This window comes from Myotis nattereri, assembly GCF_964212035.1.
Source record: "Myotis nattereri genome assembly, chromosome: 8".
NCBI classification, from domain to species: domain Eukaryota; kingdom Metazoa; phylum Chordata; class Mammalia; order Chiroptera; family Vespertilionidae; genus Myotis; species Myotis nattereri.
In genome coordinates this window covers 51,695,052-51,718,798 of record NC_138083.1, presented here as the reverse complement: position 1 = coordinate 51,718,798, position 23,747 = coordinate 51,695,052, and the positions used below count along the sequence as shown (strand labels likewise).

General features: G+C 43.6%; 2 protein-coding genes across 2 annotated transcripts in view; one reads left to right on the top strand and one right to left on the bottom strand.

Annotated features, from left to right (window-relative positions):
* Positions 1-10,183: 10,183 nt before the first annotated feature.
* Positions 10,184-16,279, bottom strand: TIMM21 (translocase of inner mitochondrial membrane 21). Its single transcript, XM_081097935.1, has 6 exons — positions 15,681-16,279; positions 14,370-14,432; positions 14,175-14,272; positions 12,595-12,668; positions 12,401-12,506; positions 10,184-12,308 (listed from the first exon to the last, which is right to left on the bottom strand). The coding sequence occupies exons 1-6, from the start codon at positions 15,973-15,975 to the stop codon at positions 12,213-12,215; spliced, it is 732 nt and encodes a 243-aa protein (XP_080954061.1). The 5' UTR covers positions 15,976-16,279; the 3' UTR covers positions 10,184-12,212.
* A 642-nt stretch (positions 16,280-16,921) lies between these two features.
* The window catches only part of FBXO15 (F-box protein 15), a gene marked incomplete at its 5' end in the record, with an annotated part of 48,994 nt that continues 42,168 nt past the window's right edge, over positions 16,922-23,747 (top strand). Inside the window, one exon of the mRNA XM_081096549.1 lies at positions 16,922-17,028. Within this exon, the coding sequence (XP_080952675.1) occupies positions 16,922-17,028 (107 nt within the window). The remainder of the gene's footprint in view (positions 17,029-23,747) is intronic.

Here is a 23,747-nt window from a genome sequence, read left to right as displayed (position 1 = left end):
GGGCTACCTTCATAGGCTCCATACTGAGTGTGCTTCCCAGGCTTCCCACGTGGCTGGCTCTGGCCCAGCTCAGCTAGCAGGAGGCACTGGGTAGGAGAGAGGGGACAGGCAGGCATGCTGCCCGGATTCAGCACCAGGGGCATGACTGTGGCTCTAACTCTGTTGGCCAGGCCTGCAGTGAGTGCAGGTAGGCTGATTCCACTCTCCTCCCCTCTGTCCTTTTATCCTCTCCTCTGTCCCTCTGTCCTTCCCTCTGTTGGCTTGCGTGCTGTGGTTGGCCCTTGCTGCTCCCTGGCCCTTGCGTCACTTCTGAGTGCCATCACCTGCTTGGCAAAACTTCCTGCATTGAGTTCGCTCTCTCTGAAATACGAGCATGGTTTCCGTTCTCTGAGCCAGCCCTGGCTGATGCAGTGGGTCTTACATCTTCATTCTATCATTGAGGAAATGGAGGCAGAGACCACGTCGCAAATTCAAGGTGTGAGGGCCAAACCCAGGTCTTCAGACCCCAATGCCAGAGATACCCATAGACCAACTCACCTCAAGTCCAATACAATTGAAAGCTGAACACGGACCATTCAACACTCACTCACATTTTCCCATAATATCAGAAGTCCAAGTAGATTGGTTTAGAGGAGTAACATGATTTTTAAAAATCAAATTGGGAAAAATGTAGAAAGCAGATTGTTTTAGATAGATTTTTGATTCCCACCCCTTCTTATCAGTTAAGGGCAACTTTGAATGCATATTTTTGAAAAGGTCTTAAGGAACAATGAAGTGACTCTAGGCTGTGAGATGCATTCACTTCCTGATGTGGACATGTAGCTTCTGAATATTTCATCTCATTACATTCTCCATTCCTGGGGCAAGGCCACTTTTGCCCCCACCCACATGCCATAGCCACATATCCAGGCCGTCCCACTATCTGGTGGCCAGTGCGAGAAACAGCCCCAGGCGGCCGCCTCCCCTGGAAGCCCAGCTCATTGGACGGCACACCATCTTTCCGTTGTTGGAATACAAACACTCCTTTTTCCATCCCTTCTTTCCCTATCCTGGCAGGAAAAACCCTTCTCTTGCCCTAGAATTTCATCCCTTGTTTCTTTGAGGGTCAAAATTATCTTGGTTGTGAGCTATTCTCAGAGTTTTGGTGGTAAGTTGATGTTTAGGCACATACTCTATGCTGGAATTTTAGCATTTTTAGACTGATGAGACCTAAATAATGAGCCATAATTTAAGGCACAGTCCTTGAAGGTATAGCTATTTTATCTGCGATTGTATATGCCCTGTTTTGTTTTTTAACATTTTTATTGAGATATATTTCACACACCAATACATGCTCTATTTTGAGAGTGGAAAATATTCTAAATCCAGGATTCTGGCCTAGATTGAAATAATAAGACCATGGACATGCAAATCTAAAAATACAATTTCCTTTGTACATCATCTCCCACAGTTAGTACTGTGTCTGGTTATTTCGATATATACTTGCATTTTCCAAAGTAATCTGTGTTACACAGCAGGCACAAGCTCCAATGAAGCATTTTGTAATACTTCTTTGACTTTGACTTATATCTCTCCAAGGAAGATCTTTAATTCTGAGTGCATGCAGCATAATAAAAGTCTTTCATCTCACTGATCAGTGTTTATGAGGAACTAGTTAAAAAACTTAAATGTAGGTATTTATTTTCTTAAGCTGCCTTTGCTCCCAGCACTGAGTTGAATTGAGCGGGATAAACAGGAACAATTTATCTGTCCACTGTTTACTGCACAAAACACTTTCGGACCTTGCACTTCCTGGAATTTTTAATTTCTACTGTTAGCATGACATGGTTATATGTATCATGGGCTTAGAAATAATATTCCCATGTTCTTATACTTTTCCTGGTATAGTTTTCCTGGTTGAACGCCATTTCTCATTCTTCCATACTGATTTGTTTTTGGTCGACAACACTCAGGATCCTAAAACATTTGCTCTTTAGAAGAGAAAAACAAAATGTGGTGCAACCTGACCTGTGCTGCTTCATTTCTGTGCTACTGTGCTGCCTCCCACCCCACTCGCTGTCACAGCTGCCTTTATGTTGCTGATTTTTCTAGAAGGGATTCCTGGGTGCTCAGTCATAGCTCATGAAAGACAAAATTCCTTCTAATTTCTTAGATCTGAGATAAAGTGAGCTACTCATGCCCAGGCTAGTATGGGAGCTTTTAATTTCCAGGAAGTTCAAAAGTGCTCTTTAAACCCGAAGATCATGACCAATTACTTCTCAGTAAGTTTTGACTAAAAAATAACATGTCAATGAGCTCAATGTCTGCCCCTTTGCACCTCACGTAGAGTTTCTTATGCTTGAGTGACATTATTCATTTTAGGAAATTTGAAAATATTTTTTAAAAAATGTAAAAACACCTCTCCTTTCTTTAACTTAATTTCCAAAGATTTAATTGTTTTCCTCCTGCTATTATTACTGTAAGTTTCTATTCAGAATAAATGAGGCATGATATTTTTGGTTAACGACCAACTTATTTAATGAGATAACTGAAACTGTCCCAAACAATCAGTTAGACTTCAAATATTGTTCTAATTTATAATAGTTATTATAACAAATTTGATATTGTGGAAAACAGAAGGTAAACAATATTTGCCATAATTGGATTTCCAAAATGAAAATAAAGCAGAATAATACATATTTAACATCAAAAAGTTAATAGTACATACCCAAGCCTGGATGGTTTAGAGAGTGATGGGAACCAGGCTGTATGTCTCTTTAATTTAGGGGGAAAAGTGGGTGTTAATTAGCTCAATTATTCTGATGAAGACTCTATGGCCTTGAGAGGCTCACTCACCCAGTGACTTAGCCAATGAGTTTAGAAGGCCCCTAAGAGGGACAGGTCTTTCTGATCACTGGGTCCTCAGTACTTAATACCTGAAATACACCTTCAATACCTGTTGGGAACCATGTTTCTCAATAGCGGTCTCAGCATTGAGACTCTGGATTAAAAACATACAGAAAACTGAGTTACTTATGTTCTGACCTCAGTAAATTGTCATAAAAAATATAAGCACCGCTTGCTTGTCATTTGGATAGTGAATAAAAAATGATTTTCAAACAGGATTCGATTTGGGTCACCACTTACCAGGCAAGGCTCAAAGCTGTTCAGATAGAATTTGTGATAAAGAGTCCCTGACAATTTTGTCCTTACCTGGGGTCTGAACTTTCAGTACTTAAGACCAGTGACTTCACTAAAGGCCTCTGGGGAGGTGAGCAGGCCTTGCTGAGGGTCTCCCCGCATCTGCACCCGGGGATCATGTCTAGTCTATGGGTCGCTTGGTGACAGCCTGAGCCCCTCCTCTCCACCCCCGCCCCACCTGCCACTTCTTTGGGGGGGTGGGTCTTTGTGGCGTGGGTGGAATTGCTGGGCTCTCTCTAAGAACACAGTTGTGGTGTGTGGGGGATGGTTATCTCCCAGGACTTCTGGAGGAGGAGCCAGGCCCCGAGGCCAGAGCGGCCTGCTGTCTCCAGGAATTGAAGGGAACCAGCTGCTGAGAGCAAAGAGTTCAGAGAGGAGATTCCTGCTGGTGTCAAGGCCCAGCCCCAGATGTCCTTGCAGCCCAGCTGCAGCTGTGACTTTCCTAGTATCTGGCTGTTTAAGTCTGTCTTTGATTCCAGAGGCTGTTAAATTTCTTTTATGCCTAAACTTGCTTGAGCTGGTTTCTGATACTTGAAGCTACAAAAACCTGACTTACACAGATTAATTTGTTAGACACAATGTTGGTTTATTCCCAAATAGCATACAGACACGCATATCTGCTGTGGTTGACCCGAGAAACTGAACTCCAGAGGAGAAGGTGAGCAGGTGTCGGGGAGAAGGGACCTGGGTGCTCTGAGGGGTGTGTCTTCTAATAACCGTGGTGCTCACACTGCCATGGAAGCCAGAGATGAAAGGGAACTTGGAGATTCCCTGGCCTGTGTCTCGTCTTATAGACCTGTCACGGAGGCCTGGGAGAGGACTGGCCACACAGGTCCCTCTGCCATCACCTCTGACAATCAGCTCAGCAGCTCCTTTCTGCTCATCAGCAAACTTCCCACACCAAGCTGACTGGGATTTGGGTCAGTGGAAACCTCCAGTCACTAGCTCAGACCAAGAATCTGTCCCATGGGACAAGATGTCGGGGAGGGGCAGACCGATGCTGTGTGTCATTTGGCTGCTTGTTTTAAGTCAGATTCATCCGTGCCCAGAAGCTCTCACCTTTGAGTTCTCAGGTAACAAGCCCTTCCTGGATTTATTGGCATTCCCAGTCCCTGGGGAAGAGGAAAGCAAAGGGACCATATCTAACACCTAATCAGCCTTCGCTTACATAATCTCATTTAATCCTCATAAGCAGCCAGTGAACAAGTTCTATTACTGTATGGGTTTCTTGGGCTGCAGGACAAAGTGCCCCAGACTGGGCAGCTTAAAGTGATAGAGCTTTATTTGCTCACAGCTCTGGAGGCCAGAAGTCCAAGAGCAAGGTGTCGGCAGAACCACCTCCAGGGGAGGGGATCCAAGCTTTGCCTTCATCTCTCCTGTTGTCTCTGTGTCTTTTCACCTCTTATTAGGAGAAGGTCATTGGATTTAAGGCCCACCTGTACCCAGTAAGACCTACCTTAATTCACATAGTGAAGGCTCTTATTTCTAAATAAGGCTACATCTAACCCCCACCAATTACCATCATTTTACAGGTGAATGAGCCGAAGTTGAGAGCAGTGAAGTCACTTCTCAGGTTTTAGTCTGTAAGAGGTGCAGAGCCAGGATTCAAAGCTGCTTCTGCCCAGGGTAGAGACAGTGCCCCTCCTGCTGGCCAGGCAGCACCCCTGCAATCCCCTCTGCACTTGTAGCATGTGCCTAAATATTCCTATAACCCACCCAGGCAGTATCACAGCAATTTGCTCTAAAAAAGGTGCTGATACCAAGTGTCAATGCGGGTCAGTGGAAGCAGCCTTGCCAGGGTGCTGGGGTACCGGGGTGACAGCTGCCCTGTGGAGACCAAGGTCAAGATGCTTCTGCCTCTTCTAGGGACTTAACTGTACCAAAATGGAGAAGAAATAGATATGAAATTCAAAATTAAAGGAAAAAATATCCCAGGAACAAAGATCCCATCTTTAGAGGAATAAGGATACTATTTTAACCTGGGAACATAAAAAAAAAAATTGCCATTTAGTCTTGTGGGCTGCTAGTTCCATGACCAAAGTGTGATTGTCAGGTGGCCCTTTATTGAGGTGCCTGTCAATTGTCAGACTGCCACATCTCAGCCATCATGAACTTGTCAACTGTGGGCCAGCAAAACTGAGCTTTCTTGAGGACAATTTCTCTGCTCGACAGACGGGTTAATGATGTAAATACAGTTTCAAAGGTGTCTCTAAACACTGAAGTGACAAAGGAAACATATTTAATGCCCAGAGTGTGCCAGAAGCAAAATTTAGCATTGGTATGCCATTTACTGATCATTCATATGAATTCATCAACTCACATCCCCTAAGACTTTACTGGGAAGTATGGTCTAATTTTAGTTATTAGATGTAACTGATTGTAATCTCATTTGACTTGTACTTGACCTATATTATTTTTCAGACTTTTGACCAGTTCATATTAGCTTGTTTCTTAGTCCCTCACATTCACTATCTTTCAAACCAAGCTGTTCTTTGTCAACTTGTCCTTTGTCCTTCAGGTTCAAAACCTTGCCAACATTTTCAAATCGACTTTTACCTTCACTATCCAGGTCATTCAGAAACGAAGTCCTATTGATTTTACTTCCTAGCATGTCTAGTCTTGCTGGCAGATCTCTGCTCTGTGGCTCTAGCTCAGCCCCTGCTGACCCAGCGTCTCACCTGAACCTTTGCCACTGAGTCCCACCCAGCCTCCTGCCCGACCTCACCTGAAGGACAGCACCCTTCCTCTGCTTTGCACAGCCCAGTGCCAACTACAGGAAGTGTCAAAGGGGACCAAAATGAAAATACGTGTATCTCCCCTTTGAGGACCTCATAGTTCAGCTCATCCATTACAGTGTGGCCAGAGAAACCTCCCTACAGCATGTTCCTGTGCCCATACCTGCTAATGTAGGCCCTCCAGCTCCCACCACAACACCTGTAATTGTGTCTGCAGGTCCTGGTGGGAACCTGTGGTCTCAGCAAGTCTGGGATATGTCATGGGAGCCCACTGTTGACTTCCTTTCTGGTTCTTTCTCTCCTGTCAGGGTTTGTTGGCCAAATGTCATCTGTGTCTCCAGCACAGAAGCCACTTCCTGCCAGGCAGAGTCACTCCGCTGTGGCTGGGTCAGCCTTCTCAGATCAGCCACCTGGGCCATCTGGGCCACCTCCTGTTCTCTGTGGTCTCCGTGCACCACAGCTGTGTTGGTTCAATTGGGTTCAATGTGGGGCAGAGGTGTCCCTGTGTCTGTGCCACTTCTGTTATCTGAGCACTAAAGCTGCTCTGCTCAAATGTTTGAGGGACCCAGGACCCCAGGGTTTAGGCGTCAGCACTTAGGGCCTGAAGGTCACCCTGGCTGTCATCAGGCAGCCTCCCTTCTGGGGTGCCCACATTCACTGTTTCTTCTCTCCATCTGGTCATCCTTTTTGGCTCTGAGTTCCATCAACAGTCCTATTTTGACCAGGGGCCCTTCCCGCCTGGAAGCTTAGCAGCCTCCACGCTTTAAGAGTCTGAACACTCTGGGTGGGTGTATCTGTGCCACCCCCCACACCCCCCTGCCTACTCCCAAGCATGCTGCCTGCTGTCACCCTCCTGGGCCTGGCTGGCCCTTCTCTCCCTCTGCCAGTGAATCCCTGATGGCCCAGGTCAGGAGTTGGAATGGTGGGGTAGCCCCATTGAGCCCGACGCCTCAGCCTGCTGGCTCTGGCTGCCGAGAACAAGAAGTAGATGGCTGTCGGGCACCTGTTTTCCAAGTTGGACTCTATATCCAGTTGACTTGTGCCCCCAGTTTATAGCCCTGGAAGCTAGTGGGAAGGGGCTGAACCAAGGCCTCCAGGAGTCCCTTGACTGCTCTCTGATGTAAGCTGCCCAAGCCTGAGCCAGAGGGAAGTGGGACAAAGGGTGGTGTTCAGAGCTTTGCACTGGCAGGCATTTCAGGGCTCATGCTCTGCCCTTGTTGGTTGGAGGACTGACTCCTTCAGCTCCTGTGTGTAAAACAGAAGAGAGGACATACCTCACTTCACCCAGTGGGACAGCGGCAGCCAGGCCTGCTCACACTGCACTGGCTGCTCATCGTGAGGGGGAGGGCAGGGATAGTCCCTGACCAGGCTTCTAGAGAAAATGGATTTTGTTTTTACCTTTTCTAAAATTGAAAATACCTTTTAAAAGCTTATAAAAAGTTAAGTTTCTTGTTTAAAACATGATGGTGCTTAATAAGTCACTGTAGGTTTACTGAAGACATCTCACCATCCCTACCTTTTCCTGTGCAGAGGTCTACTCTGACCCTCACCCTCCATTCCTATATAATAAAAGGGTAATATGCAAATAGACTGAATGGCAGAACAACTGAACTAATCAAAGTGTAATATGCTAATGATATGCTAAGGCTGCTCAACCGCTTGCTATGATGTGCACTGACTACCAGGGGGCAGGTGCAGAACATGGCAGGCCTCGGTAGCAGGCAGCAGAGCACAGAACATGGTGGGCATGGGCCACTGCAGGATGGTGGAACAGGTGGGGGGGGGGGGGGCAGACCAAGGTGGGGCGCTGGTGGCTGTCATTGGGGCCAGCCTCCGGTGGTTACTGAGAATTCTTTGCACCCGTGTGCCACGGTCCCGGCTGGTGCTCACACCTGCTGCCCGCACCAGCCCTAATTGCCCCTCAGGGCTTTTCCACTTCCCCCTGCTCCTGAGGGGTGATCAGGGCAGCAGCCCCCACTTGTTCCCACTGCTGGCGCCAGCCCCAATCGCTCCATACTGTCAGCAGGTGCAAGTGGGGCTGGTGCCATTGGCGCACGGGAGTGGTGGTGGTGGGAGCAGGGCTTCGGCAGAGGACCAGGGGCCAGTGGGAGGGGCCGGGCTGGGGCACGGAGCATGGGCCAGGTGGCTAGGGACCCTACTCATGCACGAATTTCGTGCACTGGGCTTCTAATATTGTAATAATTATTTATCCCACTAATTAGTCTATATTTGAGGATAAGGAGGGAGTCTTTCTCCATTTTGTGTCCTCACTGGCTAGCACAGACTGTTACAGAACTGTAGGCTGCAATATATAAATATTTGTTGAATACAGGGAGGCTATGTAAATAACTTAGTTTTAATTGCACTTACCAGGGATCTAGTAATTTAAAGGGTAACATGTAATGTGGATACTTAAGAAACAGATATATTTAATAAAAGCTATCCTAAAGAAACAATTGTCTTAAAAGAATTCCTCTATAGAGCAATTACCCATTTAGGAAATTCCATGAATCTGACATTCATTACAGTGGGTGTCAGTGGCCCCCTAGTGGCCCCGAGGGATTAAAGCATTAGTTTTAGGTTAGAAACACTGAAACTCTCTGAAGATGGCTGCTCTGCCTGAGAGCCTGAGAACCACCCTCCGCTGAGCAGAACGAAGGGTTTGGAGACCGGACAGAAAAATGGCAAAAGACATTTGTTTCAGGCAGTGAAAACCAAGACCCCCAAACCTTCGGTTCTGTGAAAACAGAATCTAGAACTTGCTCTTTTGACTTGTTACTCTGCACATTTCAGAGAATTATAAACAGTTTTGGGGGCCATTTCTGAACTATGGACTCATTTTATTGCTTTAAGCAGCTTGTGAGTCTGGATCTGGGAGTGTGGTTTGCACCCCCAGATTCGAGTAAAGACAACGTGCTCTTCTCTCTCAGCACCCTGGTGAGGGTATCCGAAATGGTAATTGAGATAAACAGAATAGTTAAGAAATATTTTTTAAAAAACAAAAAATTAGTATTATGATAAACAAAATACTAACATTTTAGGTAAAGATAGGATCACTAGTACTGATTTTTCTTTTCACCTAAGTCTCCAGTGCGGCTTGGCAAAGCAGTTTTCTCTTCTCCCCAAATGAGTTTTGTTAGGAAAGCAGTGTGTTAGAGCCCACCCAGCCAGGTAGCTGAAATCCCTGGGTTTCAAGCCAGATACCATGACTTTACCAGGTGCTAACACTTGGCAAAGTTCACCACGTACCTCATGTGACTCCTTATAGTGTAGACTCATCCCTGGCTGGGTCTGACCCAGGAAGGCGGAGATTCAAAGTGTGAGAGGGACTTGCCCACCCATTGTTGTTGGCTTTGAAGGTGGAGGAAGGGACCAAGAACCCAGGAATGGCAGTGGCCCCTAGAAGCTGAGAATGGCCCCACATGACAAACAGCAAGAAAACAGGGCCCTTGGTCCTACAACTGCAAAGAACTGAATTTGCCTAAAACCCAATTGACCAAGAAAACAGATCCTCCCTGAGAGCCTGGAGAAAGGATCAGAGCCCTGCTGACTCTGGATTTTAACCAAATGAGACCCATGTTGGACCAATGACCCACGGAATTGAGCAATAATACATTTGGGTTGTTTTAAGCCATTAAGCGTGTGGCCATTTGTTATGGAAGCCATAGAAAATGAATAGTTTCCAGATGGCAGAAGCTGGGGAGGTACTTGGAACCATACCTGTGGCTTGCCAACATCTACAGGTGCTAGTAGTTAATACGATAATGACAATAAATTGGTGAGAGAGAGGGCATATGCATGGGCACCAATATTGTCTGCCACAAAATGGAAACAAATGCACACGTGAGCACATGTAAAAAGAGAGAGGCCTGACCACAGCAGATATGTTCTTCATTTTGGAGACCAATTAAGTATGATTTCAAAATTCACCAGTGGATCACAATGAATGAATTTACTATCCAAACCCCAGGATATGTCATGAGGGCTGTTTCAGTAGCAGATGGAAAATGGGTTGTTTTATGGACAGTCCTACATTTTTGCTGACTGGATCAACTTTCAAATAGTCACCCATGAAGAACATATGTAGTGATGCTAAATAATCTCATGTTGATTTCATTCTTTCTGTCTTGAGCAGGGGGGTTAGATCTATTGACTTGCCAACGATTTCTTTATTAAGGAGGGATAGAGCCCATAACCAGACCTAATTCTGACAAAAGGGATCCCTGCTTGCGGATGAAGTAACAAAAGCCTTGGAGGAAAATGACCGAATCACTTTCTATTTCATATAAATGACATAAGGAGATACTGCATATAGTCAATTTTAGAAAAGATTTCAAAGATGGGAGTAAGCCTGTGGACAGATGCCAGAATCAGAATCGGAGATGGCAGTTGATTAAAACAGCTCCTTTAAGATCAGAAATTTTAACATGATGCATTAAATTATATCAGGGGGAAAGAAAACAGAGCTATCTAAAAAAATTGCATTATTACATTTTCCCATGGTTATACAGAATCTGAGTACAGATATTTTTTCTTTTGAAAAAATAGTTTTGATTATAAAAGTAACTTAATGATAAACTCGTATCTTAAAGGGGCATGGTATACCACAAAATGGGAGGTACATAAAGATGAATACAGAAAAAAATCTGTCCTAAATTATAAAAATAGGGTTACAGCCGTGGGCAAACTACGGCCCACGGGCCGGATCTGGCCCATTTGAAAAGAATAAAACTAAAAAAAAAAAAGACTGTACCCTTTTATGTAATGATGTTTACTTTGAATTTATATTAGTTCACACAAACACTCCATCCATGCTTTTGTTCTGGCCCTCTGAGAGGTCCAGTTTAAGAACCCATTGTGGCCCTTGAGTCAAAAAGTTTGCCCACCCCTGGGTTAGAAGGTAGGCTAAATGTCAGGCAGCTGAGGCCAGGTTTCTGGGAAGCTATGGTTTGAGCAGGTCCTATGAAAAGGTGGAGGACAGCAAGCAGACCTCTGTCTGTTAAATGTTGCCATGTCAGTCAGGTATAAGGGTACTGAAATGGGACATTCTATTGGAAAGGAGAGGAAAAAATGGTTGAGACAAAGCCCAAGTTAGGAGTTCACCCAGCCACTTAAAATGTGTTACATCAGGGAGAGAAGGTGTCTGCTGTGATACTTACTTTGTAAATGTTTGAGATTTTTCATTAATTAAAATTAGAAAATATTTTAAAAAAGCAGTTAAACTGAAGTATGAGCTAACCTAAGCAGGGAGATGGTCTAAATACTGGCGATTGCTTGCCTGGGGGCCCATCTATCCCAAATATCCTACAAGTTCAAGTACCTATCAGACATTTCTATAGATAGTTCTGAGGTTGAAGGAAAAAGCATTTTATGGGGATGTCCCAAAACTGAAGCTAACATAGATAAGGGCACTTTTAGACGTGTCCCGGCACATAGAGAACTTTATACAGATATGTGATTATGCTCTTGTAAGTTAGGGTCACTGTTTTCCAAATGCCCTGTAACTGCTTCAGATAAAACAGGTGTCGATATCCAAACAGGCTTCCACACAGACTTAAGTGACTCTCACTTCCCTGCTCCTTCCAGCAGTGATGTCTCAGTGCAGGTTCCAAAGGGCTGGGGCACTTCACGGGGACTTTCTACAGTCCAGGCATTTGCACCTACCACTTTTCAGTCATCCTCACAAGCCAGACAGTGAGGCTGAAGGAGGCTAAGGTACCTGCACAGGCCCACACACCTGCTGAGAACCTGGGCAAGTCCACTCGACTTTAGAGCAGTCACTTTCCCACTGTGTGCAATGGCCTCGATTCACGGAGGGGACATAGGAGATATACTAGATCACCACAACTCATACAATGTGCACAACTTTTCTATGACCACTTTGAAGAGAATGTACTTATCATTTGGTTCCTACAGTTTTCAAATATTTTCAGATGTTTATCTCATCAGATACCAAAGTATATGGAAAGTAGCTGGTTATTACATGTTAATTTTATTCCACAAATTTTATATAGCCATATAACATAAAAAAGCACAAAATAATGAACTCTATTTTCTTATTTACACGATGCCCAGGATCACCTAAAATATGCACTATTTCAAGATTTTTTACTCTACAGGAAAATCTGATTTGGTTAGTCTAAATGCAACAACTACCCAGTTCCATTCACTTTGATGAACTGTACTCTTTCCCAACCTATTCAAAACTGACTCTGGGAGAGCCATGCAGATCAGAGCTGAAAGTCTGCACCATGCAACACCCATGAGGAAATGGCCTGGGTGCTGAGCCTTTCAATCTCAGGATCGGTTATCTTCAATGACAATAGCTCTTCTAGGATAAGTTTCAAGGTCTACAAATATATATCGGAATTCATATTCACCACTTTCTGGATTCTGAAAAAAAAAAAAAATTTTTGAGGTGGCATTTTTCCTTCCAGTGCATTCTACAACTGCGACTTAGACCATGTCTCCCCACCCCCTCTCACCTCCTTCACCTCCGCATGCACTGTCCCCTGCTTCCCAGGCTCAGAACCCTGGATGTAGAACTTCACACGCACGTGTTTCAGCCCATCCTTTACATATTCAATAAAACTGTCAAGAAAAGGAAAGAACAAAGACCTAAATCCCTTTCATTTAAAAACAATCCCCGAGCCTTCCAAATGCAAGCCAGGTGCAGTACCTGACGTGCTGCCTTCGACCACGTCTTGTCATCTCCCCGTATCCTTTAACAGGCTCACCAAAGACACTGATTACCTGCAGAATAAAGACAACGTTTTATTTAGTGGTTTCTTAGGGAAATATTTTCTGAAAAACCAAGTGATTTATTTTAGGAAAAAAAAAATCAGTAAGCCTAGGACCTTTTCAAAATGACAACTCCAATAATGTAAAAAGAAAAGTTATTATGCAAAAATCACCCCATAACTAACTTAAATATTTCCTGTGCAGAGACTGATCCAGGTAACTTTATGGTGCTACTTGCAGTTTTAGAACTGCATTGGTGAAGTGAAGCTATTCCCACTCTTCACAAAAAGCAGCACAACCAGTGCTCATATATTTAAATGCCTGAACATTTGTAGTGAAATTCATCTAATGGGGTCTAATACTAAAAGCTATGAGACAAAAAATGTTTTTTAAGTCATTAAGCCCAGTGGGAAAAAAACCTCATGTATTTAAATATTTAATAAACATTAAACATTTAATAACAACCTATTTAAAACAAACCAGATCTATAGGTGTGAATCAATTATTCCTAATGGCAATGAAATGGGAGTATAATTTTTATTGAATTTAAAATGCACTTTGGAACCTTAAAAAAATGGTATCAAACTGAAACAAATGTTGCCTCAAGTCTATAGAATTTGTCTTATTTTGTGTTGGGCATCTTCAGCATCACATTTTTCACGCAAAAGTAAAAAGAAATAAAGTGTAAGATGAGAAATAAATTTAAGAACTGTGGAACTGAGATGAATGGCAACTGTTCAAACAACTTAATACTAGTAAACACATCAGTACCAAACATGAAAGTTTTCTAGTTTTCATCCAGGCACAGTGCCTGGCAAAGAACAGGACCTTTATAAATGCTGACAACATCGAATGTTGAAATTTAATTATTTGTAGAGCTCTTGTAGGCAGCAAATTAAATTATGACTTTTATACTATCCTACTCTGTTTATTCTCTGTATTTTGTTTTGTTCAAAAGGCTGAAGATCTAGGAAAGGCTGAGTTTGTGAATGACATCTCTTTAGAGATGCATCCTAACATTTAATTATGCTACTCCTATTTATTTTCATCTCTCTGTCAGTTTCCCCTTCTGCAAATGGGATAATAGCAGAACTCGACACAATGGTTTATGTGAGGTTTAATAAGGACAATGCACTGAAATGCTAAGCACAGTCCTTGGCTTATAATATGCTCTCAATAAGAATTACTATTGTGCTCATGGAGTCATGAATCAAGTTTTTTTAAAAAAAGACTGGAGACATCACATAATAACAGTCTTATAAAAAGGAATGATGTGAGACACTTTTTTAGACTCTGGTATATTCTAAGCATTTGAAATGAATTTGTCTTATATAATTAGGATGAAAACACTGTCCATGGATGTTTGGGTGCACGTATAGAATATTAGTAAAGAGCTAAAAGCATAAACAACTCAAACATTATTATGTAAATTTCACTAGTCTTAGAACCAGTATGTGAGTTCTGCCCACTCTCTCTCCCTATTATCAGAGTTTGTGTAACTCTACCTTGAGGACTCACCTCGGGATGTGATCTGCACTTTTCTAAGGCTTTCCCATATATCTTATTAGGACTAGATGAAGAAAAAAGTTCTTTGAATATCACATAAAACAGGCCACCTGAAAGTCACAGAAAAAGAAGATCAAGCAAAGCCAGGGCAATACAATTAGTAAGTGAAACAGATATTTGGGGTTTTATACTTGCTGTGTTTTCAACCTGTAATGCTGATTCCAATAATCACCACTATTAAATAGGTAAAATCTCTTCCAGCTTCTTTAACTGTCGAGAGAAAAAAGCACTGAGTCACATGTGTGCCAGACACAAGCAGGAACCTTCAGTATTTCTAGGTGAGGTGTGGACTCAGGACCTAACGAATGGGTCTGTGCTCTGAAGCAGCTGTTCTCAAATGTCCCTGTGAATCAGAACCAATCAAAAAACATGTAAACCAAATCACATCTGAGAGGGGGATGGTAGATAGTGCTAGAGACTGAAATGTACAAGGGTGCTGGTCCCCAACATATTCCCATGTCATTCACCAGTCTTCCTCTTGCAGAATCCACAGATACTAGAGTATGACCGTGGTCCAGTTATCCACAGGTGATAACTTACGGGAGTACATCAGCACTACCTCATGGTGTAGGCCAGTGGTGTGGAGAATGCATTATTTTCCACCTCTATTGACAAGGAGCAACAAACAGTAACAGTGGATATGTATAGTCTTGCCCGGGATTTGTTCAGTTTCCCACCATGTGATAATATAGTTTATGTAACCTGGACATTCTGGGCCTGGGATGTGTAATACAGCAACATGCCACACAGGGCTATTTAATTTAAAAATTAACCTAACTTTAACTTAAAATTAAATAAAAATTGAGTTCCTCACACTAGCAACATCTCAAGTGCTCAACAGCCACAGGTGGCTAGTGGCCACCATACTGGGACAGCCCACATACAGAACATTTCCATCACTGAACAAGTTTTAATTGAATAACCATGCTCCTGACTGAGCATAGACAAAATGGAAGCTCATGAAATCCTTGTGAATGGTTGTCCTAAAGACCATTGGCCTGGCTATTAGAAAACCGAGATTAGGGAAGTCTGCGGTTAATATTCAGTTGTGTGGAACTGGGGAAGTGTGCCTCCTATATTACAATACGAATGTTGGAAAGACTGACTGTCAGAGTCAAATGGATGAAATAACATCTGGACAATCTACTTGTCTACTTTAAAGTACTTGTCAATGGTTAAGTTTTAAATAGCTCTCACCACACAAACTAATAAAAGTTGAGAAAATTTTTCTAGACATAATTCAACAAAGTTATATCAAAATCAACTTTCAAATTTGAGTTCAAATCTATGGAGATCATTATAGGTGTATACTCTCTGAGGCTAAACTATGCCTAGCGGTTCTACCTTTTAATTTGTGAGCTGTCTTTCCAGCTTTTGCACTGAACTTCTACAAAAGGGTATGGGCAACTGTTGTCATGTTTGTTGCAAGTCTAGCCCTCACTGGAGAGTTCCCTTTACCTTTCTGTGCTGTTGAGATGGCGGTTTCCCCTCTCTGACTGTGCACAGATACTTGCTTGCTGCTGTCCTCCTTTGCTCTCTGGGGGCCCTGTCCCTGCGTGCAGATGGCCCTCGGGGTGACGCCAAGGATACAACCAGGTCGCACCGTTTTCTGCTCGTGCAGCCCCCATCTCAAACCGGGCTCAGTCTTCAAGCAAGCTTTGTTAAGTACCAAGTGTGGCAAATACAAGCGCTTCCCCGAGGATCTGTGCAGCTTCTCCGTATACTGTACAGCTCGTAGGAAAAAACAAATCATGTTCACAGAAACCCGCTCCGTTTAGGGAAGATGACAACTTCCACTAGCAAAGCTTCACTGGCCGCTCCACGCCCAGTCCGATGCGTGCTCAAGTGCACACATTCACGCCGGTAAGACTGCACTGCGTGCTCGACAAAAACGTTAGCTCCAGCAGCGTTAAGACGAAAGGTCTCCCGGAAGAAGTTGCTGTCCACCTTCCCTTCTCTTTGGTCCTCTTTTTACTTGAATAAATGTGCTTGGCTTACCTTCCTGGCTGACATTCACACTCCACCCGCCATGCCTTTGCAAAGTATCCTGGGAAACCACTAGGAATCCTGGGAATAGTAGTTTGAGAACTTCACTCCTCACTGAGTTGCTGCAGCGGGGAAGACACACAAGGACTACATCTCCCACAGTGCAAGGTGGCCAGAAGCAGCGGTCCTCTCGCCGTCTCCCAGACGACCTTGCGCGGGTGGCCTACGCCTGCGCGGCACTTAATTAGTTTTGGCAGTTAGAGCAAAGTAGTTCTAGAACGCACAAAAGTCAAATTAGCGTTTGCAAACTGTGTGTTCCTCGACTCTATAGAGGACTGCGTAAACTGAAAAGTTCTCGGGTCTGATGGTGGCTTTGCCCTCCCTTATGGGCAAATTATGTAGCCTCTGAATTTCAGTTTCTCCCCCGCCTCCCTCCCCCACCCCCCTCGCCCCACGCCGCCCCAAGTGAGACAGAAGTAGCGCGAACTACCCTAGAGCAAACAAGTGGGGAGGAACGAGGCCGCCACAATTGCAACACGGGTGGTAAAAACTCCGAGCTCTCAGAAGTTTCTAGAATCCTCTGGGAGCGGGTGGAAAGACGCTTCTGCGCGCGCGCCTCGGGGAGCGCGCCAGAGTCGGGTGGGAGTGGCTGAGCGCGAGCGGCGCTGTACCTTCGCGACTTCGCGCCGCCCACGCTTTACCACCAGGTCGCCATGGCGACCGGACGCGCCCGGCTCCTGCAGCAGCACTGGCTGGGAGTCCAGGCGCTGCGCCTGCCTCTTGGCGGCCTCCGCGCCATCCCAGGGAGCAGCGGGTTCAGGTGATGGTCCCCTCCCTTCCTGCCGCCCCTTCCCAGGTCTGTTCATTGGTCCCTCTCTGGCGCGTTGCTGGCGGCTCCTGTTAGGGAAAGGTCTGGAAGAACGGCGGGAGGAAGTGTCTTCAACTTGGAAGCGTGGGGTCACCTCCAGTCGTGGTATAAGTAGAGGAGCCCCGGGAAACCTTCCTTCCCTTTCCGTTAAGTCCGTTAGTGGGTACTGCGAGCGTAGTAAGCCCCTCAACCCCTGAGCGGCGCCTCGCGCATGAGCTACACCTGCCCCGACAGATGCACGTCATAGGTGCCCACCTGCAGGTCCTGAAATCGCTCCGCAACGCGCCCCCAAAGTTCTTATTCGGAGACTGGGAGTCACCTTTCGTCTTTTCATGACTTTATAACTTAGAGAAGTAGGAACGTTATGATTTTCTGTACTGACCACGATTCCTGGGTACGCCCTAAGCAGATCCCTCCGGCAGGCAGGTTGGTCTCGGAGCGCGCCCTCCAGTGCAACACTTTCTTGCACTTCCAACACTTTCTGCTCGTCCGACTCTGGGCCAAGTCCGAGTCACTAAGCAGGGATGCCTGCTAGAGGTCACCCCGCAGGGTTCAGCTCCTAACCCTATCCTGCCGGTTTTCCTGCTAGGGCCTGTGGTGGTCTCCTTCTGGCGTCTAGAGACTCGTCCCCTCCATTTCTCTTGGGGAACCCTGGAACTGAAGGGGGGTCCTATTCCACACTGAGAAAAGGCAACTTTGAGGAATGAGAGGGGGGAGGGGCAGGGATCAAGAGGCTGCAGCTGCTTTACAGATCTTAACGCCCAGGGGTAATGGCTCTTTTCCCAGTGCGAATGAGCCAGCCAGTATGTCAGAAGTATCAATGTGCTATCATGGTACTTTATTAACTCCCTTTTATTTCATCCCGAGCAGTCCTAGCTCTGTACCCATCATCCCAGTTAGTTTACCAGGTGTAGGGATCATGCTAAGGACAGTTTGTATTCTTGAGAATTACCTTTTTTCTTTTAAGTCTTCTTGATTTATAGATATAAAAAGTTGTGCATGTTATGCCTTCTAATACACCAGATGTCTACCCTTAAGCATTAAAAATGGGTTGTTACTTGCCGGTTTCACTACTTGTCAGTTTTGTTTTCCCGATTCTCCAGGACTATGTCCCATGTCTACCATAGGGTTCCCGGGGACATAAATGGGCAGTTGGACATCCCTCTCACAATCCTGGACTGCTGGCTCCTAATTGCTTACCTGCCTGCTGGCCTGGTCACCCCTAACTGCCCCCCTCCCCTGCTGGCCTAATTGCCCCTCACCCCCCACCCCCACCCCCCGCCCGCCCTGGTTGCCCACGCAGTCTGCTTGTTCAGTCCTTTGGTCATCCCTCACTAAGCCCCCTGCTGACCTGGTTGTAGGCAGCCATCTTGTGAGGGCATGGGGGTTAATTTGCACATTACCTCTTTATTATATAGGAGGATAGTTGTTTTAATTGATGAGTTTCTTGACCAATTTAACTTACAGGACCTTGAATTTCCCTAGTTTGATTTAATGACATTATAATTTCTAGAGATTGTAAATAATCTGAAATTCACTTTAGGGAAAAAAGAGAAGATAGCCTTTATATATAGTGCCCTGGGCCTCGAGCTTGTATCTCAAGTCACTGTGATTGCCTAGTTAACGCATTAGTTTTCTAATTTGTGAAATGAGGGACTTATGAGATCTGTTTTAATTGAGGAAAAACATCAAGAAATAGGCTGTACTTTCAAGTGGATAGATGCCAGTGGGTAGGGAAGCACATGGCGTGTCTTCCCTACATGTAAAATAAATGCAGCAGCTTTGGGGGGGAAGTGTTCAATAATTTAACTGGTAAATAGTATAATCCATTTTTTATAACAAGACACAGATCTGTTATCTACTTGAATACAACATTTGCATTAATTTTTAAGATCAAATAAGAGACTTCAAAGAAGTTTTGAGCTGTCTGCAAGCTATGCCCCTAGATCTCAGGGACCGGGTACCCAGGATACTGTGAAAGGTTTTGAGAACCACTGTCCCAACCTGAAGGATTGTGCTATGAGACTGATTCCATAACTTCTTTTGTGTGTCTCAATTTTTAAATCAAAACAACAACCCCCTCCCCCACAATTTATTACACACTCAATATATAAGAAATGTTAGAAAGTACATTGAGGTCTGTCCTTTCAATCCTCCAGCCCCCATTTAAAAGCAACCATCACTAAAAAGCTTTGTAACCTTGTAATCCTGTGAACCAGATATATTACTGGCTGACACCTGTTGTCTTTACTTCCAGACCTCTTTTCTTTGTGTGTTCACCTTTTCTCTTAAGAGAGAAATACAAAAATAAGATTATATATAATTTATACTTATAACATGCATTTTCAGTTTATATGTTCTTAATTAAGCACACAGTTATTGATTGCCTTCTGCATGCTGGTCATGTTGTGGGTGCTGAAGAATCAGCAGTGAATAAAACTCACACAGAACACCTTGCCAACATGGAGCTCACCTTCTAGGGATAGTAAACAAGGAGATAAATAAAATGTACAGTATAGTGTTGGATGGTGATATGCGCCAAGGAGAAGAGTAGGGAAGGGGCATAAAGTGTGTGTGTGTGTGTGTGTGTGTGTGTGTGTGTGTGTGTGTGTGTGGTGTCAGTGTGAGTGTATGTGTATTTGTAGGTACATATAAGTGTGTGTGTATGTGTAGTGTGTGTGTGAGTGTGTATGAGTATGAGTGTGTGTAGTGTGTTTGTGTGTGTGTGTGTGTGGTGTGTAGGGCATGGATTGGAGTTTTAGAGTTAGAGCTTGGATGAAGTTCTCATTGAGACGCCTGAAGGAGGTGAGGGAGCGAGAGGACACTTGGAAGGACATCATGAACTTGTTTCTGTCTCACAGGCTTTCACCTGTGTTGGAAACGTACCCTTTCACTGACTGAACATTGTTCCCTGTACGGAGGCCACGCAGTTTAACCAACCCCTGTATTTTTCCCCATCAGACAACTTTGAGATGGATGTTTCTGAGTGAAGTCATAGGGCACATTTTTTTACCTTAGGCTATATTTCTAGAAATGAAATTTCTGTCTTAAAAAATGTGTGTGCCTTTAATGGTCTTAACAGACACTTCCAGATTTGGGTTTCCTCACTGTGTGCACCAGTTTTTTCTCCAGGCCCTGAGTGAGCCAGCCTACTTAACTGCCATAGCCAGTCCTCATCATTTATTTGGTCTTCACTAATTTTCTAGGTTGAAATGGATCAATACATCATATTAATTTACTTTCCTCCAGTTACCTTGGAAAGACCTAGGGCAGTGGTTCTCAACCTTCTGGCCCTTTAAATATAGTTCCTCATGTTGTGACCCAACCATAAAATTATTTTCGTTGCTACTTCATAACTGTAATGTTGCTACTGTTATGAATCATAATGTAAATATCTGATATGCAGGATGGTCTTAAGCGACCCCTGTGAAAGGGTCGTTCAACCACCAAAGGGGTTGCGACCCACAGGTTGAGAACCACTGGCCTAGGGGAATAGTTTTTATTTCTTTTGGCATCTTTTTTTTTTAATATTATTGCTTAAAGTATTACAAAGGGTATTACATATGTGTCCTCCCCCCCCCCCACACTTGACAGTGCCCTAGCCTCCCCTACCCCCCAGTGTCTTATGTCCATTGGTTATGCTTATATGCATGCATACAAGTCCTTCGGTTGATCTCTTACCCCCCTCCCTCCTGCCCCCTAACCCTCCCCGGCCTTCCCGCTGCAGTTTGACAATCTGTTTGAGGCAGCTCTGCCTCTGTATCTATTATTGTTCAAAAGTTTATACTGGTCTCTATTATCCATGAACGAGTGAGATCATGTGGTATTTTTCCTTCATTGACTGGCTTATTTCACTTAGCATAATGCTCTCCAGTTCCATCCATGCCGTTGCAAATGGTAAGAGTTCCTTCCTTTTTACAGCAGCATAGTATTCCATCCTGTAGATGTATCACAGTTTTCTAATCCATTCATCTACTGATGGGCACTTAGGCTGTTTCCAGATCTTAGCTATGGTGAATTGTGCTGCTATGAACATAGGGGTACATATATCCTTTCTGATTGGTGTTTCTGGTTTCTTGGGATATATTCCCAGAAGTGGGATCACAGGGTCAAATGGGAGTTCCATTTTCAGTTTTTTCAGGAAACTCCATACTGTCTTCCATAGTGGCTGTACCAGTCTGCATTCCCACCAGCAGTGCACAAGTGTTCCTTTTTCTCCACATCCTCTCCAGCACTTGTTGTTTGTTGATTTGTTGATTTTAGCCAGTCTGACAGGTGTGAGATGGTACCTCATTGTTGTTTTGATTTGCATCTCTCGGATGATTAGTGACTTTGAGCATGTTTTCATATGTCTCTTGGCTTTCTGAATGTCCTCTTTTGAAAGGTGTCTATTTAGATCCTTTGCCCATTTTTTGATTGGATTGTTTATCTTCCTTTTGTTAAGTTGTATGAGTTCCCTATAAATTTTGGAGATTAGGCCCTTATCAGATATGACATTGGCAAATATGTTTTCCCACACAGTGGGTTTTCTTGTTTTGTTGATGTTTCTTTTGCTGTGCAGAAGCTTTTTATTTTGATGTAGTCCCATTTGTTCATTTTCTCTTTAGTTTCAAGTGCCCTAGGAGCCGTATCAGTGAAGAAATTGCTTCGGCATATGTCTGAGATTTTGTTGCCTTTGGATTTTTCTAGTATTTCTTTGGTTTCCTGTTGTACAGTTAAGTCCTTTATCCATTTTGAGTTTATTTTTGTGTATGGTGTAAGTTGGTGGTCTAGTTTTATTTTCTTGCATATATCTGTCCAATTTTCCCAACACCATTTATTGAATAGACTATCTTGGCTCCATTGTATGTTCTTGCCTCCTTTGTCAAATATTAATTGAAGCATATTGGTTCGGGCCGATTTCTGGGCTCTCTATTCTATTCCATTGATCTACATGCCTGTTCTTGTGCCAGTACCAGGCAGTTTTGAGAACAGTGGCTTTGTAATACATCTTGATATCTGGTATTGAGATCCCACCTACTTTGTTCTTTTTCAGGATTGCTGCAGCTATTCCGGGTCTTTTTTTATTCCAGATGAATTTTTGGAGAGTTCGTTCTAGATCTGTGAAGTATGCTGTTGGTATTTTAATGGGAAGTGCGTTGAATTTATAGATTGCTTTGGGTAGTATGGACATTTTAATGATGTTGATTCTACCAATCCATGAACACGGTATGTTCTTCCATCTGTTTATGTCTTCCTCTATATCTTTTTTCAACGTCCTGTAGTTTTCTGAGTAGAGGTCTTTTACCTCTTTAGTTAAGTTTATTCCTAGGTAGCTTAATTTTTTTGGTGCGATGGTAAATGGGATTGTTTTTATAATTTCTCTTTCTGAAAGTTCACTATTGGTGTATAGAAATGCCTCAGATTTCTTGGGGTTAATTTTGTATCCTGCTACATTGCCAAATTCATGTATTAAGTCTAGTAGCTTTTTGAGGGAGTCTCTAGGGTTTTGTATGTATAATATCATGTCATCTGCAGATAAGGACAGTTTTACTTCCTCTTTTCCAATTTGGATGCCTTTTATTTCTTCTTCTTGCCAAATTGCAATGGCTAACACTTCCAGTACTATGTTGAACAGGAGTGGTGAGAGTGGGCATCCCTGTCTTGTTCCTGTTCTTAGGGGAAATGGTGTTAGTTTTTGTCCATTGAGTATGATGTTGGCTGTGGGCCTGTCATATATGGCTTTTATTATGTTGAGGTATGATCCTTCTACTCCCGCCTTACTGAGAGCTTTTATCAAAAATGGGTGTTGAATTTTGTCAAATGCTTTTTCTGCATCATTTGATATGACCATGTGGTTTTTTTCTTTCAATTTGTTTATGTGATGTATCATGTTTATTGATTTGCGGATATTGTACCATCCTTGCATCCCTGGGATAAATCCTACTTGGTCATGGTGTATGATCTTTCTGATGTACTGCTGGGTCCGATTTGCTAAGATTTTGTTGAGGATTTTGGCATCTATATTCATGAGGGATATTGGCCTGTAATTCTCTTTCATTGTGTTGTCTTTACCTGGTTTTGGTATTAGGGTGATGCTGGCTTCATAGAATGAGCTTGGAAGTGTTCCTTCCTCTTGAATTTTTTGTAGTAGTCTGAGGAGGATAGGTTTTAGTTCTTCCTTGAATGTTTGGTAAAACTCCCCTGTGAAGCCCTCTGGTCCTGGGCTTTTGTTTGCTGGAAGCTTTTTGATGACTGCTTCAATTTCTTCCATAGTTATTGGCCTGTTGAGATTTTTAGATTCTTCCTGATTGAGTTTTGGAATGTTGCATATTTCTAGGAATTTGTCCATTTCCTCCATGTTGTCTAGTTTGTTGGAGTAGAGCTGTCCATAGTATTTTTTAACAATCATTTGTATTTCTGTGGGGTCTGTTGTTATTTCGCCTCTATCGTTTCTGATTTTGTTTATTTGGGTCCTCTCTGTTTGCTTCTTGGTGAGTCTGGCTAGAGGTTTGTCAATCTTGTTTATCCTTTCAAAGAACCAGCTCTTGGTTTCATTGATTTTCTGTATTGTTTTTTTGGTCTCTATGTCATTTATTTCTGCTCTAATCTTTATTATCTCCTTCCTTCTGCTCACTCTGGGGTTTTCTTGTTGCTGTCTTTCTAATTCTTTGAGTTGTAGAGTTAGATGA

Excerpts from the sequence above, each read along its gene's own strand:
- TIMM21 (XM_081097935.1), bottom strand. The coding sequence starts at position 15,975 with ATGATTTGTTTTTTCCTACGAGCTGTACAGTATACGGAGAAGCTGCAC. Across the intron at positions 14,433-15,680 it reads CATCTCAACAGCACAGAAAG|TTAAAGAAGCTGGAAGAGAT; the intron begins GTAAAGGGAACT and ends TTCTCTCGACAG. Across the intron at positions 12,309-12,400 it reads TGCATGCGGAGGTGAAGGAG|AATCCAGAAAGTGGTGAATA; the intron begins GTGAGAGGGGGT and ends TTTTTTTTTCAG.